At 40.1% G+C, this 11,396-nt stretch overlaps 2 protein-coding genes across 2 annotated transcripts in view; one reads left to right on the top strand and one right to left on the bottom strand.

The window, feature by feature from the left end:
• LOC307270669 (exosome complex component RRP40-like) overlaps window positions 1-194 on the bottom strand; it is a 5,305-nt gene extending 5,111 nt beyond the window's left edge. The window contains exon 1 of the mRNA XM_080054552.1: window positions 22-194. Coding sequence (XP_079910678.1) covers window positions 22-141 — 120 coding nt within the window. The 5' untranslated portion in view covers window positions 142-194. The remainder of the gene's footprint in view (window positions 1-21) is intronic.
• A 476-nt stretch (window positions 195-670) lies between these two features.
• Window positions 671-5,201, top strand: LOC307270672 (piggyBac transposable element-derived protein 4-like). Its single transcript, XM_080054557.1, has 2 exons — window positions 671-788; window positions 3,230-5,201. The coding sequence occupies exons 1-2, from the start codon at window positions 676-678 to the stop codon at window positions 4,896-4,898; spliced, it is 1,782 nt and encodes a 593-aa protein (XP_079910683.1). The 5' UTR covers window positions 671-675; the 3' UTR covers window positions 4,899-5,201.
• The last annotated feature ends 6,195 nt before the right edge of the window (window positions 5,202-11,396 follow it).

The following is an 11,396-nucleotide window of genomic DNA, read 5'->3' as shown; positions in this document are numbered from 1 at the left end:
CGCGTGTCTAGGTCTAACTACCTTGTCGAGCTTGGGGACCTCCGTGAGAGAGAGGCTGCCGTCTCCGTCCACAGCCGCAAAAGAGAACTCATCTCCGGGTAGCAGCACCTGACCCACACGCTGTTTGAGAACCGCGAACATAACAACCGACAAAGACAGACAGACAGGCTTGTTTACAGCGGACACATGTATCTGAAAAAGTGAAACTCTCGCTGGAACAACTTCTCGCGATAGACTAGGCCGACGTGACTCACAGACGAGAGTTGATTGGCTGAGAAGAAAAAAATACGTCATCACGTCGTCTGCCCATTTTCCGTTACGCCTATTGGTGGAGCCGTTTGTCAATCAACGGTTGTGCCCTGAAACTAACCAATCACCACTCTATGTAGGTAACTAAGCACCGCCCCATTACCTTAACAACAGTCGCGCGAGGTAGAAGAATTCCTCTCATCCAGACCAACAAACAGACCAGCAAGAAAAGCAACAGATAAAATGTGTGGACATACTTTTTAAATGCACAAATGTACCTTCATTTCCCTCTCCTAAAAAATAGTTCTACCACTCCTTACAATAAATACCTAAGTTAGTAAGTTTCTAGTGAACAAACAAATCAGTAACTAGGGAGTGGGAGGGACCCCGCTAGGAAAGACTTCAGTGTCGTGTGCACATTCAGCAATGGCGGACCCAGATTTTAGAGAGCCTGTAAGCAGCGAAGAAAGTGGCGAAGAGGACACAAACTCAGACATTGAAGGATTTGACTCGCTCGATGAGGAAGAATATGATTCCGGGTAAGTCCATATTCGTTTGTACAACACTTCCCTGTTTTAGAATGAATGTTGTGGGCTTTGTATCGCTTGTATGTAAAATGTAAACAGCCCAACCGCCCCCTTCTAGGATTTCGCGGGCTATTTTTTGTGTGATTCTAAAGTGGTGTAAGATCTCGCGACCAAAACGAGATCAAAACAAACCCCAAAGAAGCAATCTCATGCGTGTGTGTTTGAAGTTCAAAATACAAATCTGAAACACCTTTTATAATATCCATTGCTTGCTTGCCCATCGATTTCTAAGATGAAATCCACTTTTAAATGTATTGTTGTATTTGATATTAAAACATACTTACTTGCCTATCCTGTTCCTTACACATCGTGGTTAACAGAGTCCAAACAGCACTGCCACTCTCAAAAGGATTTTTTTTTGATCACTTAAAGGTGCAGTGTGTAATATGACATCATCAAGAAAGTTCTACAAAGTTCTAGAATGCAACGCTCCCTGGGTAACCCCACCCCTTTCGAATAATAACAGAAGCTACAGTGGCCTTCAAGGACAAGAACAATTCTACATTTTAAACAATGCACCTGATGACATTCCAACTATGACACTTTCAAGATGGCGGCACTATAGGCCTTGGTCCAAAATATGCAGAAATATGGAGATATATGAGACCCTTTCTAAGGGAAAAAATAATAATTTAAAACGTTTTTTCAGCTATTATGCACTAAATTAAATGTACTTATTGATATTATAGTTACTTTCTACAAAATCTGCTAGGAAATAAAACCCACAATTCTACACACTGCAGGTTTAAAGGTGACGTCAGCGATTCTTGAGAACGCTTGCCGTCTACTATGTGTGTGCTGAAAAACAATCCAATGTTAACACACAGTCTAGGCTCTGTAAACTGGTAACAAAGGGAGGATGTTTTGTTATCAGTTAAAGGTGAAGTCAGCGATTCTTGAGAACGCTTACTGTCAAAACAGTGAATATCTCCTCATGATCTGCTACCTGTCTGTACTGTGTGTGTGTGTGCTGTAAAACAATCCAATGTTAATACACAGCCTAGGCTCTGTAAACTGGTATATGTAAACAAAGGGCTCCAACGTAGCTAGAACAAATGTCTTGTTACAGAGCCTAGGCTTTGTATAAACACTCGTAACATCGCTGGGTCCACCTTTAAAGGTGCAGTGTGTTATATGACATCATCAAGAAAGTTCTACAAAGTTCTAGAATGCAACGCTCCCTGGGTAACCCCAACCCTTTAGAATAATAACAGAAGCTACAGTGGCCTTCAAGGACAAGAACAATTCTACATTTTAAACAATGCACCTGATGACATTCCAACTATGACACTTTCAAGATGGCGGCACTATAGGCCTTGGTCCAAAATATGCAGAAATATGGAGATATATGAGACCCTTTCTAAGGGAAAAAATAATAATTTAAAACGTTTTTTCAGCTATTATGCACAAAATTAAATGTACTTATGGATATTATAGTTACTTTCTACAAAATCTGCTAGGAAATAAAACCCACAATTCTACACACTGCAGGTTTAAAGGTGACGTCAGCGATTCTTGAGAACGCTTGCCGTCTATGTGTGTGCTGAAAAACAATCCAATGTTAACACACAGTCTAGGCTCTGTAAACTGGTAACAAAGGGAGGATGTTTTGTTATCAGTTAAAGGTGAAGTCAGCGATTCTTGAGAACGCTTACTGTCAAAACAGTGAATATCTCCTCATGGTCCGCTACCTGTCTGTACTGTGTGTGCTGAAAAACAATCCAATGTTAATACACAGCCTAGGCTATGTGTAAACAAAGGGCTCCAACGTAGCTAGAACAAATGTCTTGTTACAGAGCCTAGGCTTTGTATAAACACTCGTAACATCGCTGGGTCCACCTTTAAACCTGCAGTGTGTAGAATTTTGGGTTTTATTTCCTAGCAGATTTTGTAGAAAGTAATTATAATATCCATAAGTACATTTAATTTAGTGCATAATAGCTGAACATTTTTTTTATTATTATTTATTTTTTCCTTAGAAAGGGTCTCATATATGTCCATATTTCTGCATATTTTGGACCAAGGCCTAGTGCCGCCATCTTGAAAGTGTCATAGCTGGAATGTCATCAGGTGCATTGTTTAACATTTAGAATTGTTCTTGTCCTTGAAGGCCACTGTAGCTTCTGTTATTATTCAAAAGGGTTGGGGTTACCCAGGGAGCGTTGCATTCTAGAACTTTGTAGAACTTTCTTGATGATGTCATATTACACACTGCACCTTTAAACTTCTCATATCTTATTTCTTAGCTTGCGTTAGTCTCTACGTCCAATTTTGCTTTTTTCACATGTTGCATTTGATGTAAAGCACTAAATGTTTATGACTACATTTTATTTGATCTGTTTACAGTTAGAATTACATTTTCTGATGAAACTTTTTGTCTTTTTTTTTCCCAGAGAGTGGAGCCCCCCACCGTCTCCACAGGCAAAGAGATCGCGTATCAAAACTAGATCTACGGAATCCCCCCAACCCCTTCACTGGAAGACAGACGGAGACCCAGACACGGCACCCCCCGATTCCACATTCCAACCGGCACGCCCCCCTGGCCCTCAACTGGACCCCAGCTCCACACACACTCCCCTAGACCTTTTCAAACTGTTCTTCACCGGCGAAACTATACAAACGCTCTGTCGAAACACAGACAAACAAGCGGCGAAAAACATAGCCCGCGGGAAGAAGTACAAATGGACGGATTTGACTTTGAAAGAGTTCTACAAGTATCTCGGGCTGGTTTTCTACATGTCCATGGTGAGGTTGACGAGCATTGCTGACTACTGGAGGCAGAATCACGTTTTCTCCCTCCCACTCCCGTCCCAAATCATGTCGCGGGATCGATTTCAGACGATATCGTGGAATCTACACATAAGCGACCCGGACAAAGATGCCCGCAACGATCGCAAGAAAGGCACGCCCAAATACGACCCTCTGTTTAGGGTCAAACCGCTCCTGGATGTCATTAAAACAGCGTCTAAAGTGTGCTACCACCCGCACAGAAACCTGGCCGTGCACGAGAGAATGGTGGCTTCCAGAGCTAACGTGAAGCCGACGGAATGCGCGAAAGCAAAACCTTCAAAGTTTGGTTTCAAGTTGTTCGTTTTGGCCGATTGCAGACAAGGCTACACCGTGGATTTCAACATCTACACCGGTAGAGCTGAGATCCCACACGGACACGCTTTATCCTACGATGTGGTCATGTCTTTGGTTAGGCAGAAATACCTGGGAAAGGGCTACCACGTTTACCTGGACAGTTTCTACACCTGTCCCAAGCTGTTCAGAGCTCTCCAAGCCAACAGTTTCTTAGCCTGTGGGCCGTACAGAGAGCGCACTAAGGACTGTCCTAAGACCTCTGAAAACGCCCTCACAGAGGAGTCAGAAAGAGGCTCCATGAGATGGATTCGCGAGGACCAGATGCTGTTTCTAAAATGGATGGACACTAAACCGGTGTCTATGTGTTCCACTATTCACGCCGCCAACTTGGGAAACTCGGTGCAGAGAAGAGACAAAAACAAAGATGGTCGCTGGACCTCTGTGTCCGTCGCCTGTCCCACACCGGTCAGCGAATACAACACACACATGGGCGCCATCGACACGTCAGACCAACTCATCCAATACTACACGGGACAACAGAAAACCATGCGCTGGTATCGAAAACTATTCTTCCATTTCCTGGACGTGGCGACCACCAACTCCTACATTCTCCACAAGGAGCTGTGTGAGAGACAAGGCACTACTAAACCCCTGACACACAAGGCTTTCATGGAGGAATTAACCGCCGGATTGTTGGATATACCTTTGGATTCGACACCAGCCCCAAGGCGCTCAGGGCACGTCCCAGTAGCCGTGGCGGATCTCAGTAAAATGGGCTCGAGTAAGTCGAAAGCTACAATAGGGCGGAAGTTGTGTGCAATGTGCAAGAGGAGCAACCAGCGGAAGGATACGCCGTGGAAGTGTAACGACTGTGATGTGCCTCTGTGTATGCGGCTAGAACGGAACTGCTTTGCTATGTGGCACGGCATCGGAGAAGGAGGTCTGGAGTGTGTTCATGAGATCACAGTGACCCTTTGAACTTTGACCTCCAAAATCTACTCAGTTCATCTTTGTGAGAGAGAGAGAGAGAGATTAGTGCAAAGTTTGAAGAAAATCCCTTAAAGCGTTCTGGAGACATTGCGTTCACAAGAATGGAACTTGTCGGACAGACTGAGACAGACACGAAAACTGGATTTAAATTAAGATCTGCCTTCTCAAACCAAAGATTCGAAGTACGTTGGAGTTATATATTTGTAGTTCTGTCAACAGGGGAACTGTGGAAAATGTAGTTTTATATCGGTGTAAAATGTAACGCGTATGTGATGCATTGTACTGTCATGCAACCGCAACGAAAATTCAATAAAAAAACTTGAATTACAAAAAAAAAAAAGTTTATTGAATTCTTTTCTTTTTTTTTCAAACTCATGGTCATTTAAGAAAGAAAAAAATTGCATTTAATTAAATTTTTTGCAATCCCATGGTTATTTTTAAACCTGCAGTGTGTATAATTTTGGGTTTTATTTCCTAGCAGATTTTGTAGAAAGTAATTATAATATCCATAAGTACATTTAATTTAGTGCATAATAGCTGAATTTTTTTTTTTTAATTATTATTTTTTTCCTCTTAGAAAGGGTCTCATATATATCCATATTTCTGCATATTTTGGAACAAGGCCTAGTGCCGCCATCTTGAAAGTGTCATAGTTGGAATGTCATCAGGTGCATTGTTTAAAATTTAGAATTGTTCTTGTCCTTGAAGGCCACTGTAGCTTCTGTTATTATTCAAAAGGGTTGGGGTTACCCAGGGAGCGTTGCATTCTAGAACTTTGTAGAACTTTCTTGATGATGTCATATTACACACTGCACCTTTTTAAATGGGCGTCTCCCTAACTAACAGTTTCCAGAACATTAAAGGGTTAAGACGTAGCCTAAAGGAAACCTGTGTGTGTCTGTGACGGGACAGGAAGTTAGAATAAATGGTCCAATAAATCTTCCTAAGTGGACAAACGTCTCCAGCTTACATAACGACTGTGTCCACTCGCTGTCAGGACATCCCGGTTATATACAGGTCAGCTAACACCTTAGAATGGTTACACTAACCCTGCGCTCCAATCCCCATACTTCCCTACTATTTAGTATGCCAGAAAAAAGATGTAGGATGTCCCAATACATGCACGTCAATTGTAGTATGCTGAAAATACATACATACCCCACTAACTCCCATTAGCGTTTTGGAGTATTCGTCTTTATTGTTGACAAACGAAGTAACAATCGGACCCTAACCCATCTCGTATTGATCTATGTTCCTCCCCAAACATATCTTATAACTCACAACTGATTTATAGTTGAGCTTTACGTCACCCCATCACCTAACTCATTCCACAAAACCACCCACAGACTGACACAATCTCTCTCTCTCTCTCTCTCTCTCTCGCGCACACACACTGTGGCCCTTTCCCAAACGACTCCCTAGGCACTCCCACTCCGTGAGCGAGTGTGACTTGCTGTGGAGTCACCCTCGCGGCTGTGGAGTGCCACTCGATCATTAAGGGCGAGGGTATAACAACGGCGCGGCTTTGGCAAGCCCTCGCCTCTGTCAGACGGAAACAGGAAGACTAACACTAGTTAAACTGTTAAGTCTTTATTTCTCACCCTAAAATAAAATTCCACCACTTTTATATTTGACCTGAAACACTCTTTACATTCATAAGCTACGCATGTGAGAGTAAAATGTAGCATTGAATAAAAACAAACACTCCCATGATTTTTTGGCTGCATAATTAATTTTTTGTTAAACATTTTGTAACTGCATATTCTTAATTTTACCAGCTCAGTCTGTAGTGGAGAAAACGGGTGGGTGTTTTTATCCGCTGTTTAATTATCCTTTTAGTTTACATGCGCAGCAGCATACACAACCAGGGAAAAGAACAATAGTCTGCTAAAGCATGTATTCCACTTGTCATGATACGTTAATCTGCCATTTCGACCCACGAATCGCGGCAGTTAATTAGCGTGCATAAATTATAATGCATAGTGGATAGGGATAGGGTGTAGGGGGTGGTTCTAGAAAGGGCCAGACTCTCTCACTCACACACACAGACTCTCTCACTCACACACACAGACTCTCTCTCTCACTCACACACACACACACACACAGACTCTCTCACTCACACACACACTCTTCTGTTGTTCCAACTTAAAGTTCAATTTCTTCTCTTAAATTATATCAGTGTGTAAAAACAGTGAGTTGTTTTTCCTATATCCCACATTATTTACTATCCTCCTTAATGCTTTCTTTACATAGTGGGTGGGATGGTTGCTTTTAGAAATATGAAAATGTACAAGTTACCCAGCAGTATATACACTAACCCTGTGTTCCAATTCCCATACTTCCCTACTATTTAGTATGCCAAAAAAATATTTAGGATGTCCCAATTCATGCACGCCAATTGTAGTATGCTGAAAATACATAAACGCCCCCACTAACTCCAATAGCATTTTGGAGTATTCGTCTTTATTCTTGACATTTCTCGACATAATGAAAATAATCTTCCTCGTCTGATTATTTTTCTCTCTCCTGTCTGTGGCCCTAAAACTCTTCTGTACTTTAGTATGTAGTGTAGTAAAAAGACTAAAACTCTGCTGTACTTTAGTATGTAGTGTAGTAAAAAGACTAAAACTCTTCTGTACTTTAGTATGTAGTGTAGGAAAAAGACTAAAACTCTTCTGTACTTTAGTATGTAGTAAAAAGAAAGAGTATGTGATTTGGAACGCAGGGTAAAATATTTAAAGCTCCATTTTAGGTGCAGTTTCTTTTACTTTAAACATATTTTCTAGGATTTATTTTGAAGGCTGTACTTTTGCTCCTCTACACTGTGGCATGGCTATTTTTTTTAAAGTCCAAAGGAATTCTGGGAATTCAGTGTGCGTCCGTCCGACAGCTGGCGTCCAGTTATCAGTGAAAACACATGAAGTCAAACCAGACCAACGTGAGCCAGATGGAATGTGTGAAAAATGTGTATTTGAAACGTACTGGACACATTGTTATTATTTTTCATTTCATTTCATTTAACTTTTATTTATCCTCCAGAGACCAATTGAGGGGTGACCCTCATTTACAATGACGTCGAGTTCAAAACAAATTCCAAGGAAAAACAACAATGCATAAACAATATTCAATGCAAATACATCAAATACACAACAACAGGTGAAGAGAAGAAAAAAACTAAAAAAAACTATTGAAACATTTACACAGTGGTGAAGAGTGGCAGCAATTAAAATGAAATTAAATAGGTGAAAGTACAATATAGCCTAATTAAAACAGTTACAGGTAGAGTTTGACAGATTTAAGATAGTTTGTTTAAATTGATTAAAGGATATGAATGTATTTAGTTTAATTTGTTGCTGTAAATTGTTCCAGGAGTCGGGGGCACTGAAGCTAAAAGCTGTCTTTCCCAGCTCAGACCGGGCTTGTGGGAATTATTATAACCCTTATACATTATATTACTGGACAACATGCTGCCATCTTTTATTACAACTGTTTAGACGTTTAAAGGTGCTACGAGGAACTTTTAAATATCTCTGAAACAGTCTAATTTTTCCTCTGATGATCATAAATTACATGTAACAGCAAAACGAGACCATCAGTGCTAAAGAATGCTATTTTTATATAGTTTTTCTTAATGCCTTTGTTGTGGGTATACGCTCACCCAGGAACAACAGCTGGCTTGGTAAAAACACTACCGCTTTTGTCCAAAGGGTCCAAAAATTCAGCTATTATGCACTAAATTAAACGTACTTATGGATATTATTTATTTTCTACCAAGTCTGCCATGAAAAAAAATGAAAAAAATTCTACATACTGCAGGTTTAAGTACAAACAACATGATGTGCAGTGTGCAAAGATACTTGAGTATTTTAACAGTGTATTTTGCCAGTTAAATTATCTGAATTCGTCTTATCTGAGTGAATCTGGATGTCACAATGAATGTATTATCAAATCAGTTTTATTTGTATAGCCCAAAATCACAAACACATTTGTCTCAGTGGGCTTTACATTTCATACAATATGATACCCTGCCCTTACACCCTTAGCTCGGCTGAGAAAAAACTCCCAGTAAAAACCCTTTACCGGGATAAAAAAAAAAAAAAAAAAAGGAGTAAGTTTTGTGTCAGCAGGGATGAAGTCAAGTGTTATTCCTCTAGATAACGTTCTGCCTATCAGCTTGTGACACTAATAAAAACACACATTAATCATTGGAGCTGATAACTGTTGGCCTCAGCTCCCCCATAATGAAAACATAACATCAACCCTATAGATATGCTAGTAGCTGCTCTGTCTCATGCCCTGTCGCGTAGAAAAAATTCCAACACTATACCGTTATTACAGCTCTTGTGTTATGAGCGCCATCCTGTGGTGGTCAGAGGCTATTGCACGGCAGGATATTTTAGGCTTTATAAATCCCTTATCAACACAGTTTAATCAGCGGCGATGCATTTCAAGGGGCACTGTGTAATATGACATCATCAATAAAGTTTCAGAAAGTTCTAGAATGCAACGCTCCCTGGGTAACCCCAACCCTTTTGAATAATAACAGAAGCTACAGTGGCCTTCAAGGACAAGAACAATTCTAAATTCTAAACAATGCACTGATGACATTCCAAAAACATGGATTCCTGCATAAGACTTGCCCTCTCAATGTAAAATTAATATTTGTAATTCTCCGCTCAGGAGGATAATTCAGATTTTTGGCAGAGGTGATTTTACACCAATGAGGACATATTTATAAATGAGGATATTGATTTTAGCTAATAAATTACTTAAAATGTTACACAGTGCCCCTTTTAAAGTGGACAGAATGTAAACAGTTCCATCTAGGTGTCCATACATCAGGGGTTAATCCACACCTATGGAATGTTCTCCAGCCAATCACAATAGAGTATTCGCACAGACTATGGTGTAAATACCATATAAAAAGGTTCATAGTATTTATATAAACTACTGAGAAAAAGGAGCATCACAAAATGGATTTAAATAACTATTTATTGGAGTATAAAAACACACAGAAAATACACAATATTAACATTGATAGCATGTTTTATGGTTTTATTTTGAACCAGTAATCGACGAAAATTCTTCAAGTTATTCTGAGATATTACGAGAGTCAAGAATGAACATTGACACACAGCTCAGTCCACCTTAAATATATTTTACTCTGAGTGTTAATGTAACACGTTTAAGGCGGTATTGGAAACATTTACTCCGAATAAAGACACAAACGATAAAGAACAAAATGTCGCGGATGAATTTAAACTCTAAAAAAAAGCAACAAATTCAACAAATTATTCAAAACTTTCAAAATTCCCATGGGCCTCGGCCAGCAGCGGACCCGGGTTCGATTCCAGCCCACGGTCGTTCTCTGCATGTCACTCCCCTCTCTGCCCCATTTCAACTCTGTCTCTGAGTCTACACTATCAATAAAAGCATAAAAAAAAAAGCAAAAAAAAAAAAAAATTCAAAATTCCCTCTTGAGACACAGTTAAAGTTAAGTTGAAGCATTTCGAAAATCTCCAAACCTACAGTATATACAAGCTCTGGAAAAAATGAAGAGACCAGTCTGGATTGTTCTTAAATCTTCATCTCTACATTACTTATTGAAAATGCTCTAAATGACAAAATAAGGAATTGTGAATTTGGTAGAAATGTTGTCAGTAGTTTATATTATAAAACCAAAATGTTCATTCTACTCAAACATATGCCTATAAAGAGTAAAACAAGAGACACTGAACATTTGGAGTGGTCTTTTAATTTTTCCAGAGCTGTGTGTGTGTGTGTGTGTGTGTGTGTGTGTGTGTGTGTGTGTGTGTGTGTGTGTGTGTGTGTGTGTGTGTGTGTGTGTGTGTGTGTGTGTGTGTGTGTGTGTGTGTGTGTGTGTGTGTGTGTGTGTGTGTGTGTGTGTTCGTGTTCAATATATTGATTGTCGTCCGCTTGGCATAGTAATGGTGTCGTACAGCTGGGTCGAAGTGTGTTATTTTTAACTTGCACACAACTTGCAACCCAAACCACTGTTCCATCCATACACATCGATACAGGCACAATAGAGTTTAGACATTTTCCTTAAGTTCCATTTTACTGATATAAAAAACTACATTTTCCACAGTTCCCCTGTAGAAAGAAGAACTACAACTATATAATGTCACCGATTTAGAATCTTTGGTTTGAAAAGGCAGATCTTAATTTGAATCCAGTTTTCGTGTCTGTCTGTCTGTCTGTCAAGTTCCATTCTTGTGAACGAAATATCTCCAGAACGCTTTGAGGGATTTTCTTCGCTCTTTGCACTCATCTCTCTCTCTCTCTCTCTCTCTCTCTCTCTCTCTCTCTCTCTCTCTCTCTCTCTCTCTCTCTCTCTCTCTCTCTCTCTCTCTCTCTCTCTCTCTCTCTCTCTCTCTCTCTCTCTCTCTCTCTCTCTCTCTCTCTCTCTCTCTCTCTCTCTCTCAGATGAACTGAGTAGATTTTGGAGGTCAAAGGGTCAAAGTG

The sequence above is a fragment of the Ammodytes marinus genome, assembly GCF_949987685.1.
Source record: "Ammodytes marinus genome assembly, contig: scaffold_63, whole genome shotgun sequence".
Lineage (NCBI taxonomy): Eukaryota > Metazoa > Chordata > Actinopteri > Uranoscopiformes > Ammodytidae > Ammodytes > Ammodytes marinus.
This window is presented reverse-complemented; position numbering and strand designations above follow the sequence as displayed.